Source organism: Crocodylus siamensis, chromosome 11 (assembly GCF_052110815.1).
Source record: "Crocodylus siamensis isolate JL-2025a chromosome 11, ASM5211081v1, whole genome shotgun sequence".
Classification (NCBI taxonomy): Eukaryota; Metazoa; Chordata; order Crocodylia; family Crocodylidae; genus Crocodylus; species Crocodylus siamensis.
Genome location: NC_143405.1, coordinates 52020126 through 52040116, shown reverse-complemented (window position 1 = coordinate 52040116; position 19991 = coordinate 52020126). Strand labels below are relative to the sequence as shown.

At 48.9% G+C, this 19991-nt stretch overlaps 3 protein-coding genes across 3 annotated transcripts in view; 2 read left to right on the top strand and 1 right to left on the bottom strand.

The window, feature by feature from the left end:
- The first annotated feature begins 50 nt into the window (after nucleotides 1–50).
- Nucleotides 51–8513, top strand: RHO (rhodopsin). The gene is made up of 5 exons (XM_090022743.1): nucleotides 51–1136; nucleotides 2334–2502; nucleotides 2632–2797; nucleotides 2997–3236; nucleotides 4624–8513. The coding sequence occupies exons 1-5, from the start codon at nucleotides 776–778 to the stop codon at nucleotides 4744–4746; spliced, it is 1059 nt and encodes a 352-aa protein (XP_089878869.1). The 5' UTR covers nucleotides 51–775; the 3' UTR covers nucleotides 4747–8513.
- A 970-nt stretch (nucleotides 8514–9483) lies between these two features.
- On the top strand, nucleotides 9484–14453 carry H1-8 (H1.8 linker histone). Its single transcript, XM_090022744.1, has 4 exons — nucleotides 9484–11396; nucleotides 12029–12158; nucleotides 13411–13472; nucleotides 13833–14453. The coding sequence occupies exons 1-4, from the start codon at nucleotides 11082–11084 to the stop codon at nucleotides 14283–14285; spliced, it is 960 nt and encodes a 319-aa protein (XP_089878870.1). The 5' UTR covers nucleotides 9484–11081; the 3' UTR covers nucleotides 14286–14453.
- Nucleotides 14454–17180: 2727 nt separating this feature from the next.
- The window catches only part of PLXND1 (plexin D1), a 117637-nt gene continuing 114826 nt past the window's right edge, over nucleotides 17181–19991 (bottom strand). Inside the window, exon 36 of the mRNA XM_090021360.1 lies at nucleotides 17181–19810. Within this exon, the coding sequence (XP_089877486.1) occupies nucleotides 19694–19810 (117 nt within the window). The 3' untranslated portion in view covers nucleotides 17181–19693. The remainder of the gene's footprint in view (nucleotides 19811–19991) is intronic.

The window sequence follows — 19991 nt, the reverse complement described above, 5'->3', positions numbered from 1 at the left end:
ATTAAGCCACTACATAGACACACCTATAGTTTGTCCTTCTACCTATAGTTCTGAGGCTGCTTTACACCCATTAAAGAATTCAACTTCAAAATATCCCTGTGGAATAGAGAAGTGTTATCCCTATTGCACAGATAGTGAACCAGGCCTGCAGCAGCTCCTGATACTGGAGTCTTTGTGGGGTAGCTAACTTTTCTGAGTGCCCAGCTTGAGGCACTTGGGATCTGGCTGTCAGCAGTGCTGGGTACCTACCAGTGCAAGGGAAGGCAGCATGATCTGTGGTGGTCATCTCTCAAATGGGGCACCAAAAGCAGAGCCCCAAATTTAGAGGTCAGTTTTGAAAATTTATCGCTAAGTGAATTATGTAAGGCTGCAAAATAAGGAACAGAACTAATGAGGTTATGCTTCCTTGCTGGCTGCACATCTATGGTGTACACAGTAGCTGCATATTATACATAAGGAGTTCAATGTTCCCTGGTAACCACTGCACAGCCCAGAAACAGGTGTCACCTTAAACCTTCTTGGGAAAGCCAATTAGCACTTGCAATCCTAGCTTGGATTATTATGATTAATAATGCTGTAAGTCCTAATCGTGCTGACACCAATGTTGAAAGCTTACCCAAGGTGGTACTTCATAAAGGGCGCTGCACTGACAACAAGTGTTGCCAGCTTCTGCAAGTTTGAGGAAGAAGCAGAGATAGGAGGAGAGCAGGAAGAGGAGACCTTGAAAGAAAGCAAAACATATTTGTAAGACCATAACACCTCAGAAGCCGCAGCCATGAATGGAACAGAAGGTCCAGATTTCTATATCCCCCTTTCCAACAAGACTGGGGTAGTACGGAGTCCGTTTGAGTATCCGCAATACTACCTGGCTGAACCATGGAAATACTCCGCGCTGGCCGCTTACATGTTTATGCTGATTGTTCTTGGCTTCCCTATCAACTTCCTGACTCTGTATGTCACCATCCAACACAAGAAGCTCCGTTCGCCCCTAAACTACATCCTTTTGAACCTGGCAGTTGCTGATCTCTTCATGGTTTTGGGAGGCTTCACCACTACCCTGTACACCTCAATGAATGGGTACTTTGTCTTTGGGGTAACAGGTTGCTACTTTGAAGGCTTCTTTGCTACTCTTGGTGGTAAGTTTACTAACTGAGTAAATAGTCAAATATGTTCTGTCAGAGTTCCCTTGAACTTGTAGGAAGGGGAAGCCAGGGCCAGGCGGAGGGGCAGTGGGGAAGACAGGAAGGCAGCAAAAAATGGCTTTCAATGCATCACCGAGACCTGGAGGCACTTGGAATTTATATTTTCAGGCTGTATGTTTGGCTTTCAGTGTAGTAGAAAAGTTATATTTCAGACAAGAAGTGTGGGGGGGGGGACAAAGAACACATGATGTTTGCCATCTTCCTTTACTGCTTTGGGGAAAACCTAGTGGCTGAAGATGGTTGAAACGGGACTGTGGTATTGAAACATGACCTGGAACAGTATTCCAAACACTGGCTTTATGCCCACTTTTAACCCTGGAATTGGCAAGCCTGGTCTTCCCTGGTTTTGCTGGAAGAATTTCAGAAAGGTCCCAAGGTACTTTACTGTAGATCCCCATACTTAAATTGAAGGAATAGACTTACTTAGCCTTTAAAAGTCATCTTCTCCCCATGTGTCAATTGATTGAAATGGCTTTTCACAGGAAATGGTAGGCCTAAAACCCTTTCTTTTCTGCATCCAGTTCAGCCTTCAGGCAGATAAGTCCTCTCAGGTCACCGTCTAACTAGTTCTTTGGTTACCAGAGAGTCTTCTAAGGTAGATGAGTTCTAAAATTTATACCGAAACACAAAAAACCTCCCAACATCTTGACAACAGCCTCTCTGCCTTTGTTTACCTCTGGGCGGAAGGTAATAAGGATGTAGACTCAATTTCCACCTCACTGTGAGCTTTAAAATATCCTACTAATGTTGTTCCCAAACCTGAGATATGCTGGACAGAAGGCAGAAACCAGTGAGTGGTCAATTCAGTGTGCATTTCCTAGCACAATCAGGCCCATGGAGTTAATAAGTAGCAAAACAAGTGTGGGGAGGACAGATTGGACTGAAACATAAGATCCAGTGGAACTCAAAATATTGCAGCAAAATGAATGTACAATGGGTTAGTCAGCCATTTGTGCCTTCCTTCCCATACTTTAATTCAGATTTTTTTTCACATTCAAATCTTACTTGCATTCTTTGATCATTCAGAGACTTGTTTGGAATCCATTATCCAAGAACCTTTCACATACAGGGCAACACGTTTTTCTTCTCTTGCAAGCAGTATATGAATATGTGTGTGTGTCTCCCTCACAGGTGAAGTGGCTCTGTGGTGCCTGGTAGTCCTGGCCATTGAAAGATATATAGTGGTCTGCAAGCCCATGAGCAATTTCCGATTTGGTGAGAACCATGCCATTATGGGTGTCGTTTTCACGTGGATCATGGCCCTATCTTGTGCTGCTCCCCCACTGGTTGGATGGTCCAGGTAGGCTTATACATTTTCTGAAATAAGGCATCATCTAGGACAGCATTTTTCCATTCTAAAATGGCACAACCTGATTCCCCAGTGGCACCAGTGCAATGCCAGGTACTAATCTCATCGGTTTAATGGCAGGTACATCCCAGAGGGCATGCAGTGCTCATGCGGGGTTGATTACTACACCCTGAAGCCTGAGGTCAATAATGAATCCTTTGTGATCTACATGTTCATAGTTCACTTCACCATTCCATTGGTTGTCATTTTCTTCTGCTATGGACGCCTGGTCTGCACTGTGAAAGAGGTAAGTTGACCTGCTGGCGATGGACTGCCATCAAAAACTGCATCTGAATGCTAATGCCAAATTTTTGGAAAGCTCAGATGCAGCTTGGAACTCCACAGCTGGCTCCATCCCTGTCGTGGGAGGAGACGCCATTCCAGCCCTTTTTTCCCCCAACCCTCTCCCACGGAGCCGTCATAATTTCTTTGTTCTTTTGCCTTAGGCTGCAGCCCAGCAGCAGGAATCAGCTACTACCCAGAAAGCTGAGAAAGAAGTTACCCGCATGGTCATCATCATGGTCGTTTCTTTCCTGATATGCTGGGTCCCCTATGCCAGCGTTGCTTTCTACATCTTTTGCAATCAGGGATCTGACTTTGGCCCCGTCTTCATGACCATCCCGGCATTCTTTGCCAAGAGCTCTGCCATCTACAACCCAGTGATCTACATTGTCATGAACAAGCAGGTAATTAACAAGTGCAGTTTTTTCTTCAATTTATTTCATTTCTTAAAAGCTTGAACCATGCTCATAGATTTAAAGGTTAATGTGGCATGAAAGGAACTTTTAAAGTCAAATGTGTTCCTATGATATATAGGGATGACTCTGTTAATTATCCCACTGTCCTTTGGTAGTACACAGATGTGGGAGTTGTCAAGCTGGTCTGCTTGAAATGATTCCAGCTACTTAAGATTTAACTAAGTATCTAGGCCTCTGTTCTGCTCTCAGCCACACTGGCTTCACTAGGAAAGTTAGGATAATCCTGAATTAGAGTTGTAGCTAGTTTTAAGGAATGAGAAATGTACAGAAGATAAGATTTGGCACATTGGATGACCCATCAGTCCATCACATGTAGAGTCTTACCTCTGCCAGTGACACTTAAATCAACTTCCCTACTTTGCCATCACTGCCACCCTACATCAGGAACAAACATTTCTTTCACGCCCTGGCTTCATCATCCCCTGCCCCAAAAGCATGAGGTTAGTCTACGCTCATATTAGCAAAAGGTGCAGCTTGTCATGCTCACTATTCAAAAATCAGCATTTACTCACAATGGTACTGGAGATAGGGCAGCATTTCACTCTGCTTATAATGGGATGTCGCTGTGGTATCAGAGGTATGTTTCCATGCTAGCAAAGGTTGATTTTTAATGGCTACCATTGCCTATCCTGTTACCCTAGATTAAAAGAAAGGAAGGAAGGGATTGCTTTTACTTTCAGAACACTAGAATACTTGATGAGAATACATTTTCACTTGTAGAACAGCTATTTAGTTGTGAAACAAAGTAGGTTTTCTGCCACCATCTCATTATTAACTTTAACCTTTCTCAAGAGCATTCCAACTAATGACTCCCATGGATGGTGAAAAGGACATGAATATAACAGTGGGAGACAAAGGGCTGCTCACTGCATGTGAGCGCTGGCAATTGTACCTCCACTGCTCTTTTGTCAGATTTTGAGCTGTTAACAAATTGTAGTCCTTTGAAAGGTCAGATCACTCCTGCCTCATTCACAGCAGAAACTGCTTTTACTGCAAAAGCCCTATTCAAATGAGGATTCACAAATCACACTAAAAAGAACGAGAAGCTTTTAAATTGGTTCTTCTCAGAGTGGACTGATTTTTTAAAGGACATTTTAGTAGAGCTGACTTGGGTCAGTCTTTGAGGCTCTTCTTTACTTAGAGCTCGTTTTCATGCACACGCACGTGCAAGCACGCATGCACGCAGGAATCTCTTTGGGTAAGCCACTGACCCATTTGATGTAAATAGAGAGTTCTCAGTGAATCTGATTAGTTGACTTTTATCACCCTGGTCACCCCAGTAAGTCGCTTGTCCTGACTTTGTGCTCTCTTCTAGTTCCGTAACTGCATGATCACCACCCTCTGCTGTGGGAAGAACCCACTTGGTGATGATGAAACTACTACTGGCAGCAAGACGGAGACTTCCTCGGTGTCCACCAGCCAGGTTTCTCCTGCATAGATTCCTCCTGGAAGCAGCTGATCTCAGGGCTGGCATGCATTGTCATCATGGATACTCAAATCCCATCTGCATGAATGTAGTCATGTTACTGTAATGACCACCGCCACCTGCATCCAATTCACAATTGACCCAGCAGGATGGACTTTTCAGTTCTGATAATAGAAATTATTTGAACAAGGCTGTAAATATTTTTAAAACTTAAATACAAAGGGTTAGCACCTCAGCTGGTGTAAATCAGTGTATATCCGTTGACTTGTAAAGAGTTATGCCCATTTACACCGACTGAGTACCTGGCTCATCATCTCTAGCTCCGCACAGATGGCTGGATGTTCCCCTTTCACCGAATGGAAAAGATTAGTGAGACAGCAGCCTCAGGGCTCAATATATACCATGGCATCTGTTCTGTGCGTGACTCGCAGAGCGCATGATTAGGACAACCCATTGTAAAGAGCCAAGACACAGATACCTGGTAGAGGTTGAGATATATCCATGAGCCTGTAACCATAATCGGGGGCCAGAACGGTCAGGATATATGTCAGCTGTGAACATTTTTGAGCTCTTTCTAGTAAGAGATGGACCCCACTCACCATCACAAGAGTCCTGTGTCCTTGGAAACCCAGGGACTTATTTATAACATGGCCAATGAGGTGCATATAGCTGCTCATAGCAAGTTATTGCTGCTCAAGGGTCAAATCCTGCGCCCCCTCCAACAGCCCAGAAGGCCCAGTAGATAATCTAACAGATGTGGCTCTGCCTGCAAAGGAGGGGGCAGGATTCAGGGGGTTCATGCAGCTGGATCCCTTCCATGTTTCAGAGCTGGGCTCAGTGGAGCTGCATGAAGCCTAGTGAGCAGAGGCACTTAGGGGGTTACAGCAGGGTAGGCCATGGCCATTAGCAGCATCTCTAGAGTAATCCTGGGGGGGTGGATTGTGTCCTTTCTTCCACCTCCCCTGCTTGCAACCCAGTAGTTGTGCTGTGTACAAGGACTTGGCTTTGAACCTTAAGCAACAGCTGACTTAAAAATGTCTTTTCTGTAGCATGTGATGTTAGGTTTCCATAGCAACATCTATAGTCATTTGGCTTCCCCCTGACTCCTCCCACATGTCCCTAGACCACACCCCTATAGTTTGAGCTCTTTATGGTTCTCATGTGGTTCACCTACCAATTTTCAGCTGTAATTTGATTTGGCATCAGACCAAGTAGGAGGTTTTGGCCAGCGCTTGTGCTTTTGAGGGTTGATTGGTAGCAAATTGCTACGCTTTTCTTCAACTCTGTAGCAAGCAAGCCATGGGAGCATATGGCTCAGAGACTTCAACATATGTTTTGAGCACTACAAGATGGCATATTGCAATTGTAGCAATGTTCTTTATTTTTATTTTTAGCTCAATTATACAAATAAGATGTTTTTCTCGCTGTTCAGTGTTATCAACATTTGAAACTATTTTTGTACGTTATTATCCTCTCTGATTTCTAATCCCATGCAGCTTTGCAAGGTCTGATAGGGAAGGTATAGAAACCACGCAAGTTAAACCTTTAATAAAGAGCAATTTGCAAGTACAATTCTCTCATTATTTTTTTATCGATACTTCTCCATATTCATTGAAATCTAAAGATCAGAGGTTCATGAATCATTCAGTGTTTTAGCTAATGTCTCATTTATGTACTCAGAATCTGAAAGGCTTTTTTGGGAGAGCAGAAAAGGAAAGAGATTTGATTGCCCAGTTATATTTCCCTTTACAGAAAGAATACGGTCATTGAGCTGGTGGGCTGAAAACCCCATCATAGTCTTGACAGTGACCAGGCCAATGTAGCCAAGAGGAGGAGATGGCTTGCATTCAGAGCTGCTCCAAGGAGTAAACAAAATGCCATGCCCTCTTCTGCTGCATCTCTCTTTTTGGGATCTCACAACATTTCTCTGCGGCACTCTTCAATGGAGAGGTCCATTTGTTTTTGCCCACACACAACAAATATTTGAAGGGTGCTGCAGATCCACTGCCCTGGTTTGCAGTACATCCTTCATCCTGCCTGACATCTTTACCTGGGAACTAGCTGGAAACCAAAGACGTGAATTCGCCTTAAACACCAGTGGAGTATCAGCAACAGCAGCACAACACTCCCATACACCGCTCCTTAAAGGGGCTTTACCAACAGCCTTGAAGGATCACTGTAGAGCGTGCAGAAGTAGTTCAGTGGGCACTGATCTTTCAGTTGTGGAGCCTGTATAAAGCAGACACCTGGACTGACACAGACCCAAGGTATCTTTACTCTTTATTTCAAACAACAGCTCATACTTAACTCCAAAGGCCCCTGGTTCAACTCTGCTGCATTGGCTACGATGGCAGCTGACACCCATACTTGTAAGGGGTAGCCCAGACAGAACTTGCACCCAAAGTGACAAACGGTGAAGACAAACAGGAGGAATAAGTGAGACTGAGGAGCAGTAAAACCAGCGCTCTCACCTAGCAGGCAGTGGCAGCAGTCTTGGATACAAGCCAAAGTTTTGATTGCTTCCTTCCAGAGAAGAGCTTTGGGATTGATCCCAGGAGCCGTGGCTCCCTGGGAAAATGCTGTGAGCTCCGGTGCTGGTGTCACAACTGCTCAGCAGTCCTCCCTTTGCTGCTGAAGGGTGCAGCTTCATCTCTTATTCCAAAGCAAAATCAATCCAAAGCAGAAACATTTGCTGTGGTTGGGGAGGGGGAAGAAGCTGGTACTTATTTTGTCCAGACACATCAGCTGCCTGAAGAGCTTTTGAATTATACCTGCCTTAACAAGGGAGGCTGCGATGCAACTGCAACATTGGTTTTGTTTTCTTCTTGTTCCTTATAGACATTTAACATGAGATATCTCTGGGCAGATTTACACATTCCTAAACGTCTAATAAATGTACTGAATAAACGAAGAATCAAAGTCTCCTTCAGATAATCCTAGCATGTCCGTGAAGTCTTTGATCCACAGGTGATTTTACAAATGACAGCTGGCCAAACCTATAAAAAAAACTAAGGACTCACATTTCATCCACTACAGAAATGTGGCCATTTCTAGCATGAAACCCTGACGATATCTCACAATTATCAGCAACAGCACATGGCGATTTAGACCAGGAAGGAGAGAAGAACATCACACATGCCTGATCCCCTGGGAGGAATGTGTGTAGGGCAGCATGACGGTCCAATCTGAATTTGAGCAGGACTGATGTTAAAAGTTCAGAATTGGTAAAAAATAAAGTACCACGAGTTCCTCGATAGCCTCAAATAGCCAACAGCTCAGGTCTCATCTCATTTTCTTCTCTTTAGAAGACAATGCCTCTCCCAATACAAGGCACGTGCTGCAGAAGCAGCTCAGGCAGAGTGGAGAGCGCAAGAAGCACACGGATGGGTGATCAATGTATCAGGTCATTGAAGACACTAGCACAACTCGGTTGGGTGACAGCATCTGCTGCAGGTGTTAGCTGAGGATGAGCAGAGATTGCTGTTGTATTTTGGTGAATTTCACTAGAAAGCCCCAAGTGTAAGGTGAGACCACAGCTCTGCCCCTTGCCCGTTGCTGGTGTCCACAGGGTATGGCTTTGTACCACGTTGGCAGTCATCTCAAGACTGTTGTCAAAAAAACAAGCCCTGCCCTCTTGATCCTAGTTTCATAGTTTCATAGTAGCTAGAGTCGGAAGGGACCTAGGTAGATCATCTAGTCCGACCCCCTGCCTTGGCAGGAAAGAGCACCGGGGTCAGATGACCCCGGCAAGGTGCTCATCTAACTTCCTTTTAAAAATCCCCAGGCTACGAGCCTGCACCACTTCCCCTGGAAGCTGGTTCCAGGCCCTAGCCGCCCTGACTGTGAAGTAGCGCCTCCTAATATCTAATCTAAACCTACCCTCGGCCAGCTTGTGACCGTTATTCCTGGTCACTCCTGGCAGCACACGGGGGAACAGGGACTCCCGCAATACCTGCTGATCCCCCCTGACCAGTTTGTAGCAGGCCACAAGGTCCCCCCTTAACCTTCTCTTGTGGAGGCTAAACAGGTTCAGGTCCCGTAGCCTCTCCTCATAAGGCCTGCCCTGCTGACCCCTGATCATACGAGTGGCCTCCTCTGGACTCTTTCCATATCGTCCACGTCCCTCTTGAAGTGTGGCGCGCAGAACTGGACGCAGTACTCCAGCTGCGGCCTGACCAGTGCCGCATAGAGGGGGAGGATCACCTCCCTGGACCTGCTCGAGATGCATCTGTGCATGCATGACAGGGTACGGTTGGCCTTCTTGACTGCCTCCCCACACTGCCGGCCCATGTTCATCCTGCTCCACGTTCACCCCCCAAAACACTGTGCAGTAGCTTTACGGTGTGGTCTGGGGTGCTCCCAGGATCTCAGTCCAGGAATTGCTCCTGAGATCATTATGGGATAGGCACACCACCCCTCGAACAGCAAACGCACAGGTTATTTTCAGAGTGCAACACACCTGCAGGGGGTAGGACAGGTCTCTTAGCAGTGGTCCCAGGACCTCTGCGGACACAGTATGGACCCACCCTGGGGTTGTCTGAAACGCTAGTTTGGAAGTCTCATTTGCTCCTTCTGTCTGAGCACATGCTCCCTTTAGCTCATGCAATCTCTCTCTTTCTTTCTCTCTGAGCTGCTGAGTTACCTGCCTACAGAGACCGGCCTCTGGCCAGCACTGGCACTTTCCACTTACACGCATAAGCAGGAGCAGCTCAGGCTCCTGCTGGAGCTTCCCAGTCCTGGTTTCTCACATCCTTGCTGTTCCCATCTGGGTGCCCCTGGAGCTCAGAGACTGCCAAGATGCATTAGACAAATGGGATTACGACAGAGCCAGCAAACTCATTATGGACCTAGTCCAGGGCTGAGTGTTTCTGGTGCGGTGCTCAGGGCTTTGGCTCCGCTGGGGCGAGCGGCTGGCAAGGCCAGCGAGCAGGATGCAGGCACAAGCCTCCTGTGCCCCTGGAGAAGGGAAAACAGGACTGACACTCTGGCCTCATCCAGCCTGGGGTGCTCTTTGCCAACAACTCCCAGCTCATCCTCAGTCTCCTTCATTTCCCCTGCTGCCTCCTTAGTCGGTCTCTGCGCACAGAGGACAGCTGCACTGGGCAGCTCGGGGCTCCCACAGCACAGACCTCTGCCCGGGGCGTGCGTGGACAGACTCGCCCCGCCCAGGCATCCCACAGCCGCTTGGTGCCAGGGTCTGACGCCCTGCGCGGCTGCACCTGCTCCAGTGAATCCCGGGACTTGAATGCCACCCGCAGATGAAAGGTGATGGTTTGGTCAGCGGCGGAGATGGCTTAGGTTTGGAGTCCTCCGCTGCACCCGCTCGCCTGTCCCACAGAGCTGGCAAACTAAACGCAGCCCTGCTGCTGCCACCTGTTCCCAATCTCACTGGCATGGGGACTTGAATGAGAATAATTAGCAGCTGCCGGCTGCAGCCCTCTCAATTAAGATGCTAATCAGAGAAATTAGCAGGAAAGTGAGGTGAACCTGTGAATAAAATCCTCTCTGCAGCCAGTCAGGGCTGGGCTGCCATGTGAAGCAGCAGACTGGGAAGTCTGCTGTGAGCAATGGCTGTTGTTGTAATGGCCTCCAAGCCAGGTAAGGCCCCCGTTCCATCTGGGTGGTCAGGATTTGGCTGTCTCTCTCTTGCGTGTCCTTTGACTCCTCTGAATATGAATCTCGAGCTCTAATCCCTTCAGTGCAAGGGAATCCTCTTAGGGATCAAACTGTCATTATTATTTTATTCAAAGTAGCCTCTTGGGGGTGGGGGGGCTTGAATGTGGCTTGTTTTGGTGGATTTTAGGTAACTAAATTAACCCCCTGAGTCCTTTCTGAGTGATGGGAGAATGGGTGTGGACAGACCCTGGAGCACTAGCTAAGTTTCTCCAAGCCTTTTTCAGTGTTGCCAGGTCACCATCTGTGCTCTGCTCTGAAGAAGAGCCTGCCAGTGGGGCCTCTTCCCAGGGAGAAAAATGTCCTTGTGGCTAAGGAGAGAGGACTTGGCTCCCCAGGCTGATCTCAAGCCTGTGTGCAGGCTTCTTGTGAGGTCAAGGCCAGACTGCTGAAGGTATTTGTCTTCCTAATGGATGTGGAAATTGGTGTGAGCTGATACTTAAACCTCCCCTAAGTCTCAGTGTCTCTAATTCACGTCCCCCTGCAAATGCAAAGGCTGTCTCTTTGGTCTGTGAAGACCTCGAGGCAGAGCGTGACCTGCCCACGGGCCTTGGTCAAAAAGGGGCCTGACTTGAGCTGAGGGTGGCAGGTGCTACTGCTGTTATAACTGCCTTGGGTTTTCTGCTTGTGTATCTTCTCGTTATGAACGGAGGCGAGCCACGTTCCTGAGCGTGATGGTAACTGTCCTCTTCCCCCATGCTCTCTCCTGCTCAGCCAAGGTGGCCAGGCTGTCCAGCATCTTTAACTGCAAAAGCAAGGGCAGCCACCCGCCGACGCTCAGCATGGTGATTGAAGCGCTGAAGGCTCAGAACGAGCGGAAGGGCACCTCGGTCATTGCCATCAAGCGCTATATCCTCACCAAGTACCCTGCCGTGGACTCAATCCGGTTGAAATACCTGCTGAAAAAGGCCCTGACCAAGGGCCTTAAGGATGGGTGCCTGGTGAGACCCCAGAACTCCTCTGCTTTGGGGGCCACAGGAAGGTTTAAGGTGAGTTGCTTGCTGGATTGACTGCCGTGGGCTGCATGGTGTTGGATGCCCAGGCCCCAAACCTGGGCTGGACCCAGCATGTCCTGGGAAAGATGGCATCTTGCTGTAGAGCAGCTGGGCAGGCAAGAGCCAGGTGAATGAGGTAACCCCCTTTCTGGCTGGGAGTCTCTGCTCCCTTGAAACGAGCAGGCAGGGCTGTGGGCCTCAGGAAGGTCAATGGGGCAAGTGCCCCTCTCCTGAAGTGGGAGCGACGATCACGGTTACACGGAAATCGTGGCTTATCCCATAATGATGTTTTTCAGGCTGAAGGTAGATGTGCCTTGGCCATGGAAAGACTGGATGACATGGGGCCCTGGGTGTCCTGGGACGCAGCCAGCTGCCCCATACAGGGCTATTGGGTGGCCGGGGCAATGGGAGCTGCCCATCCAAACAATGGTCTGTGGCCGGGCTGGAAGCTGTATGATGCCTACAGAAGCTTTGCCAGGAGGATGGGCTGGTGGAAATTGCCTGCCTCTCCTTGGTGTCAGCCTTTGAACTCTGCCTACCTGGTGCCTGGCTCCAAGTGTGCTCCCCCAGCAGCTGAGCCTGGCACTGCATGCAGTGATTGTTGCTTTGCTCTTGCTTTTTACTAGTTAGCACCTGAGAAGCCCAAGCTTAAAAAAGCATCGGGAAAGCTAGATCCAGCAGAAGGAAAGGGCCCCAAACCGGGGAAACCAGGAACAAAAAAACCCAAAGCAGCTGCTGGGAAAGCTGGCAATAAAGGTGAGAGGGCCCCTTTCTCCCCCTCCAGTGCTGGGCTCCCTCTGCGGAGGCTGGCAATGGGCACAGGCTGCTGGGTGAATTGACATGCCTCTTTAGAGCACTGGTGTTAGCCCTTGGGGCCTGGCTCTCCAGCAAACCTGACCAAGGAAGTAGCAAATGCCTAAGCAGACCCTGGTCCCTCTTGGGTCCCAAGGTTGTGATCGTGGCTCAGTGGCAGCCCAGCCCTGCAGTGCCTGACCCCCTCCCTACTGCCCTGGGGCACCTTTCTGCTGGACCTTGGAGCTTGGTGGCACATGCAGCTGCATCAGCACATCCAGAATTGCCCAAGGCTGATGGAGCTGCGCAGCTCCGTGCCTCATTCACCCCAAAGCAAGTCGGGGTCCAGAACCTAGGATCCTGCCCAGAGTCTTGAGCTGATAACTGCTTGAGGCTGCCCAACATGCCCCTGCAGGCCTGGACTCCTTACTGCATGCAGCGATGGCCACGGCGTCCTCCAGTCTGTGCCTGGACGCAGCATTGGTGCTGGGCTGTGCCCCTTCATGGCTATGCCAGTGGCCAGAGCTGCTGCCCAAGGCAGTGAGCCCCGAGTTCCAGCCCCTCCTGGGCCTGGGGGGGGCTTCAACCCCCTCTCTGGCCGGGCTGAGCAAGGGCCTCCTGCATTAGGCTAGTCGCTGGCTCACACCTGTGTGGGGTCCCTGACTGAGGCGCACAAAGGCGTGTAGGCCTTGTCTGCTCTCCTCCCTCCTTGGGAGCAACCCAGCGCTCAGCCAGCTCGGTGCTGACTGGATCCTGTCCTGAGGTGCTTCCCGCCTCCTGCAGGCACTCTGGTACCTCTGGCAGGGCTCTGGGCTCCACTCTGGACCTACAAGCTGACATTCGAGTCCTTTATTGGCTGTGGCCCTAGGCGCCTACTTCTTGACCTGACTTCACCGGTGCTACGACCACACAGCATAGCCTGAGCCTCAGTGGCTCTGAAAGCAAGCATCAAAAATAGCTGGTTGCTTCTGCTGACCTCCACTAAACCCATGCTGTAGTGTTCAGCTGGCTGCTTTACGTGCCCTCAGGAGGGAGTCTGCAGTACCCACACTCCTCCTTACTGATGCCCACATCTCCTGGCGTGCTGGAGCTAGCCCGCTGTACAAGGGGGCACCTTTCCTGTGAAGCTATTTGTGTGGGGAGGGCTATAGCCTTGCATGGAGTGGACAAATGTGTGGGAAGAACCAACTCATCTTCCCCCAACATTTCCTTTCAGGAGATGCAATGGAGGGGAAACCCAAAGCTGAGAGGAAGAAACCCAAGGCAAAACTTGCCGATGTAAGTACTGGCTGCCATCCATCTCCTTGATGAGCCTCGTAACTGCAGTGCAAAGGGAAGAGCTTGGGAGCAGCTGCTCTTGTAAAGTTGTGTGTGAGGAATATTGGCAAGGAAGCGGCTTCCTGCTGCGGAGTCCTGAAGTATTAACTCGTTTCCAAGCTGTGAAGGAAATTTGGGGGGAGGGGGTGTGCTTGATCTCCTTTGTTCCAGCACGCGTGTTTTCCATTATGGAAACAGAGGGCAGAATTCAAAGCTGCTGTCTATTAAACCCACCGCTCCCTCACCTTGCTATGGCCTTGTGGCTGGTTAAGTGAGCATGTGCTATTGCGATAACACGCCTCAAACTCCTTCTCTTGGTAGGGCCAGCAGAAAGCTCCAGTGAAGCCAAAGACTTCTGATGGCAAAGCGGTGCCGGTGAAGAAGCAGCCGCGTGCCAAAGAGGGGTCTCAAGGGAAAGCAACCAGTGAGGCAAAGAAAGCTGCCAGAAAAGAGAAGGTTCCCCCAGGAGGGGGTGGCCCCTCCAAAGCAGAGGCAGGAGCCCAGAGGGCCACTACCTCCTCCAAAGCCAAGGCGGCTCCTAGGCCGAAGAAGCCTACAAAACCCAAAGAGACAAAGGGTGAGAAGGCACCAGCCAAAGCCAAGGCGGCTCCTGCTGCCAAGAAAACCACTGTGAAGGGGAAGGGAGAGGCAAAGGGCGCTGAGAAAGGCAAAGGGAAGAAGGGGGAGGCAGCCCCAGGTGCCCAGTCTGGCAAAGAGGATGCAGAAGGGAAATCCACCAAAGCTGGCAGCAAGCCTGGCAAGAAAGCAGGCTAGAGTCTCCTGACTCCAGAAGTACGCTTGGGGCAGGCAGGGGCATGGGAAATACTTGGACAATGGCTGCTCCTGCCTGAGGAAGATGGATTGATGCTTGGCTCCATCTGGACCAGTGTTTTAATGACGTTCCTCAACTGCTTTGATCCTGGCTATGCATGGGTCGCTCTGTTTTTAATCTCTCTGACTGAAGCAAACTGGTTTTAACTGTGTGCCTATTACTTTGTTTTCCATTAAAGGTAGTCAACTGTTCCTGTGAGTAATGGTTTTCATGCCTGTCTTGCAGGTACCCTGGGAACTGCAGGAGACCTAGTATTAGCTCCCCGTGTGTCCTATTTTCCTTTTTGCTGGGATACCAGACTAGACTGAGCTTGAGCCCAGTTGCGGAGACTGAGTCTTGCTAGCTAGACAAGTGGCGAGTGCCAGCACTGGCAACCCCTTTGTAGGGGAGTCTCCAGCATGTGGGACTGCAGCTATGTTCTGACCCCTACTCTGGGGAAGGGGGTAGTCATAGACATTAGGGCTGGAAGGGACCTCAAAGATCATCATCATCATCATCATCATCATCATCATCATCATCATCATCATCAAGTCCAGCCCCCTGCCCCAGGGGCAGGAAGTTTGCTAGGGTCAAAGGATCCCAGCAAGATATACACCCAAATGTTTCTTGAATAAGTGCCCTGCACCACTTCTGGAGGGAGTCTATTCAGGTCTTGGGGGGTGGACTGTAAAGGGGGGGGTGGAGTTTATGTCCACCTTAAACTCATCCGAGACTGTGTTTTAAGACCATTGGTCCTTGTTTTTCCTTGGAGTGCTCTGTGGACTTGTAAGCAGCCACCAAGTCCCCCTTGAGCCTGAGCTTTTCCAGGCTGAAGATCCCATGGCTCTCAGCCTCTCTTCACGGGGCCTATTCTCCTGCCCTCTGATCATGTACGTGGCTCTCCTCTGGACTCTCTCAAGCTTCTCCACATCCTTCTTGAATTGTGGAGCCCAGCATTGGATGCAGTACTCCAGCTGTGGCCTCACCAAGGCTGAGTACAGCAGGAGGATGACATCCTGAGATCTTCTTTTTACTCAAAGTGTCTATGGATGCAAGCCAGAGTTTGGTTTGGTTTGCTTTACCAGCTGTGGCATTGCATTGGTGGCTCATGTTCATCTTCTGGTTCCCCCACCCCCATTCTCTCAAGACCCTAATGAACCCATTAGCCCCTTAACTACATGCTGCTCATGGCAAAGTCTAGAGGTTATGAAAAGGTAAGTCTCCCATCCCCAAACTAGCTGTGCTGTAGTGAGGTTTAACTTGACTGTAGCCTGGCATGGCCAAAGGGCTGCAAGCAAACCTTTGCCTAGGACACCCTAGAAGCTAGCTTCCTGCTAGGACTGGCAAGGCCTGGGCAAGAGGAGGGAATTGCCATTGGTGAAATCCTGGGAGGCCTGGATTCTGCCACTATACCAGCTGACCTCACTGTTGTCCTTGTGTTTAATACCTTGATCAGCTTGGATTACAGGAGGGCTGTAAAAGCTGCTTTCAATCTATACCTGGACGAAGCACCTGTTAAGGGCTCATAGTGAGAAACCTTTACATGTCCTGTAGTAGACCCTAATAAAATAAAATAAAGGGTTACTTGGCTGGGCATGGCAGGTATCACTTGCATGAAAACTGGTTAAGTTGTACCCTACCTGCACTTTGTTCTCCAGACCTTTCTTGGCTTCTAGTGCCCATCAATCACCTTGGTGAGGGTGCCATAAGGGAAAGCTCTAATACTGGAGGCTGATATCGCTGAACTTGGAGCAATTGTTGGGAGAAATCAAATGTCTAGCTTGCTTTTGTCTGTTGTACATTATGCAAAAGTTTTCAGGGGGAAGATAGGTAGTGATAAGGGTCAGGCTTTGCTGGGAGGGAGAAGAACTTGCCTTCTCTCGGCCTCGGTGCCTAAAGAGGCTTTAGATAATCTTCAGTTGGCCTTGTTAATGCCGTACCAGGCTTCCCCCTCTAGGCAGAGTAACTAATTTTTTTGTTGCCTCATTCTGTAGGGGCTCGAGTGAGTGGAATGAACTCACTTTTTCTCTCGGTTCAAATTCAATGTCATGTTGCTGCATCCTTAATTGGATTGAGGTTTGCATTCTCCTTGCAGGGGAGCTCCACTAATACCAAGACCTCTAGTTGTAGTTAAAACTCCTGAGATGTGTAAGCCTGTTTTTTGCAGTCATTAAGTGCCAGCAACAATGTCACGTGAGGGTAGGACAATGCAGGAAGGGGACGGGAAGTGAGAGTATGTGTCCACGCCTGTGTACTGCCTTCCCTTCTCCCACCAGGAGGCCCTGTGCTAAGCAGCAATGGACCACTTCCCAGGCCTTTTAAGGTGACCAGCCTGGAAAGTAACCAAATAGTCAGTGTTTTCCTTTCCTTGATCTTCTGAGCCTGTTTGCCTGTGGGAAAGGAGAAGCCCTTGTTGACAGGAACAGCTTCAAGGGCTGTGAGCAGCAATGATCCTTAAGAAGGATGCATGCATTTTAGCTGACCCCCACAGGTCATTGGTGTTGAAAACCATGCAGAGCAGATGCATTCTGGGCAGAAGCAGATATGCAAGAAGTGCAGCCACAAGCACCTGCGCACAAGGGAAGTATCAGTGTTGTACTAAGGGGAAGGCAGGGCCTTTGTAAGTTTTAAACCAGACTCATGGAGGAAGTTCAGACTTTTTTCCCTAACAACATCCTGTAGTGCCTGCCCCTACCCTTTAAGTTGCAAAGCCTGACCTCTGATCCAGTGAATGGAAAGGGTGAGCCCATTGCTCCTGCTCACATAGTATGTGCACCTATCTACTCACTTCCATCATCCCGTCTGCCAGGGCTGTGGCCTTCTCAAGGCTCATGGGCAGAAACCTTCCCCACACCAAGTCTGAGCACCTTGTTTTATTACAAAGAGAAGTTTCCAAAGAATCTGCCATTTCCACCAAACAGCAGGGAAGGGACCCACACCCACAATGCCACCACGCCATAAAAAAGCAGATCACAAAGGATATGGGGTTGAGGCAACATGATGAAACCCTCAAATTTCTGGGCTTGGAAGTAATGACCCTAAATGGTTTTAGCAAATATTTTAACTCCTGGGGTCTGTGGGGTATGTGAGCATGGTTGGTGGGTTTGTTTTGTTTTTTTTTGCTTTGGAAAAAGAATTGAATAAAGCATAGGCCGCACTGCATGTGATCTCCAATCCTGTCAGCCAGAGCCGAGCCAAGCCATGCCCAGCACTTGATGCCAAGTGCTAAGGAGCCCAGCTGTTTTCCAGTGTTGTGACATGGGGCCCTCCCCGCATGAAGCCCCCTCCTTCCTCAAAATGCAAACCCTTCTTTCTCTCTCCACTGATACATGTCACCTTCAGCTTCCCCATCGCTTCTGTGTGTGTTTCTGGCAGCTATTCACAGTTTGTAAAAGGAAAAAAAAGTAATTTTTTTTTTTTTTGAAATCTCTCTCTCTCAATAGCGTGTAGCCCAGCTACATCCTTAAAGATTCTGTTCTGAAGCCACTCGTTCAGAAAATAGGCTTGAACTTCCACAGTGTTAGTGCTTCTCTGCTCTTGTGGGCAAGCCATTTGTTAAATGCACTGGAGTATGCGTGCAACTTGTTAAATCGCTAGCTACAGGAAAACAAAGCCCAACTGTTCATGGCAATGAGTCCTCCAGGAGGATCTCTGTTGGAGTCAAGGAGCTCAAGGGCTGGTTTGTTCCTATCCAAGTGATCAGCTGGCTGCTAATGAGGATTGCAGACTCCCCTTTGAAACCTGCCTTTGGCGAGGTAGTAGTTTTGCTTTTAATTTCGCATTCAAAGTTTGGTGCCATCAGCAAAGGCTAGAGCCAGGGAGAAAGGTTCAAGGTTAGTTTGGCTTTTCTGGGAGGTGAGTGCAGGCTTTGGAGATGTAAAATTTTATCTGTGTAAAAGAGGAGCCCAGGATGAATGCTGGGATGCATGTGGTCCTTTCCCACCCAGCAAGAAGGGGCCAAGAGGCCTGGAGCTCCTGGCTTTGCAGCTAGATGGGCTGAAGGGATACTAGGACCCTGCATGAGGATGAAACTCTGCCCTTGTGTAAATCCAGAGTAACTAGAGAAAAGCTGCATTGAGGTGAAGGTGTTAATCCAGCATCATACCTGTGGAACTCCATCAATGCTGTGGTTTAAGGCAGAACAGAATATCACCTTTCCTCTTTGCTTCGGAGGCCAAAAACGTGTTGATCAGGCCTGTATCAACCTTGTAGCAGCCACCCTAGATCAGGTAGAAATCTAAATACCTACTTGACATTCAGAGGTCAGCTCAATTCTGTTCTGTGACAATAGTGTGAATGTGAAATAAGTCCAGTTGAAGTCAATGGCATTACTCTAGATCTGCCCTGAGAACAGAATTTGGTTGGAGGTGGGGGTGGGAGGGAGTGGTGTGTGAGCCTGCTCACATAGAGAAGATGTAATAAAGGGAAGGATAGTTTTCCCTTTGACCCAATCATCTGTATTTTCCTACTGTGGGTAAATTATTCCTGTCACCACAGGGGTGAAAGGCAGCTATTTAGGGAAGATTTGTCAATTCCGCTGTAAACTCCAGTTCAGTGTGTGCAGAAACATCTGGGAAACGTGGGGAAGTGGGAACAGCTGCACTGGTTTGTTCTTTTGTGATGCTGCCTAATGTACAATGCAATCCCTCCAGCTAGATAACAGCCACTTCTGTTAGGGGTAAAGTGCTTTCACATGTCTTGACTACTTAGGAAGCAATCACATTGCCCAGTCCATGAGTTCCCCATATCGCACAAGTCTCAGATGAAGGAGTGGTTCTGTTTAAACATACAGTACAAAAATAAAAGGCACAAAATACACCTAATGCAGCAGAGAGTGTACAGTAAATAGATTCCCTGGTATTTAAAGTACACAGATGTCAGAGGGACATTGTGAATGGGAGCCCTGATGGCCCTTGATATCTCTGTTCATTGCTTCCTGCAGCTGCCCCACTGCTCATGTCCATCATTACCACTTCCATAACTCTGTTGCTAGTCCACAAGGCATTTCTCTCTAGAAACAGGAACACAGGAAACCAATGGCTGCTTGCAAGCAGGTAGTCAGTTCACTGCGAGCATCACCTCTCCATTTCTGGCTTGAAAGAGCAAATAAATTATGGGTGCCAGGCAGTGCAGATAATGAAAGGGATTCTGAGCTCTTTGAAAAGCTGTAGGCAGTGTCTCCTTCCTCGCCAGCCCATCTCAGCAGGTGTGTGCACCTGCCACCGGCTGGGTTTCAGAATGACCACAAATGACACAACCAAATATGTATCTATCTAAATATAGAGATGTCACTGAAAGGCATGTTCCTTAGCAGAGACAGTGCACTGGAGAAAAGGTCACTTCCAGGAGCAGTTCTGGTCTCACACGCCAGCTAAGCCTCACTGCAGCACTCATAAATGTTGTCCTCCATGAGTGCAATCACTTGCTCGAACTTGTGCTGCAGTTGTGTGCGCTTCGTCGTGGGGTTGGAGTCCAGGGCATTCACAATCTGCAAGGGCAGGAGTACCAAGAAATTCATTCCCCGTCTCTTGGGTCCCTAGAACTTGCCGCTCCCCCTCCAGCTCTGTACGAATCCCACTGATCCCTGCCAACTTCAGTGTGGGGCATGAGCAGAAGGGCAAGTCCCTCACAAGCAAACTCAGGTGCCCTCTCTCTGACAGGTTTCATCC

What these genes read in the sequence shown, in the direction of transcription:
- RHO (XM_090022743.1), top strand. Translation starts at nt 776, where the DNA reads ATGAATGGAACAGAAGGTCCAGATTTCTATATCCCCCTTTCCAACAAG. An exon ending in CCACTGGTTGGATGGTCCAG is followed by an intron (nt 2,503 to 2,631) that starts GTAGGCTTATAC and finishes GTTTAATGGCAG; the next exon opens with GTACATCCCAGAGGGCATGC. An exon ending in TGGTCTGCACTGTGAAAGAG is followed by an intron (nt 2,798 to 2,996) that starts GTAAGTTGACCT and finishes CTTTTGCCTTAG; the next exon opens with GCTGCAGCCCAGCAGCAGGA.
- H1-8 (XM_090022744.1), top strand. Translation starts at nt 11,082, where the DNA reads ATGGTAACTGTCCTCTTCCCCCATGCTCTCTCCTGCTCAGCCAAGGTG. An exon ending in TGGGAAAGCTGGCAATAAAG is followed by an intron (nt 12,159 to 13,410) that starts GTGAGAGGGCCC and finishes ATTTCCTTTCAG; the next exon opens with GAGATGCAATGGAGGGGAAA. An exon ending in CCAAGGCAAAACTTGCCGAT is followed by an intron (nt 13,473 to 13,832) that starts GTAAGTACTGGC and finishes TTCTCTTGGTAG; the next exon opens with GGCCAGCAGAAAGCTCCAGT.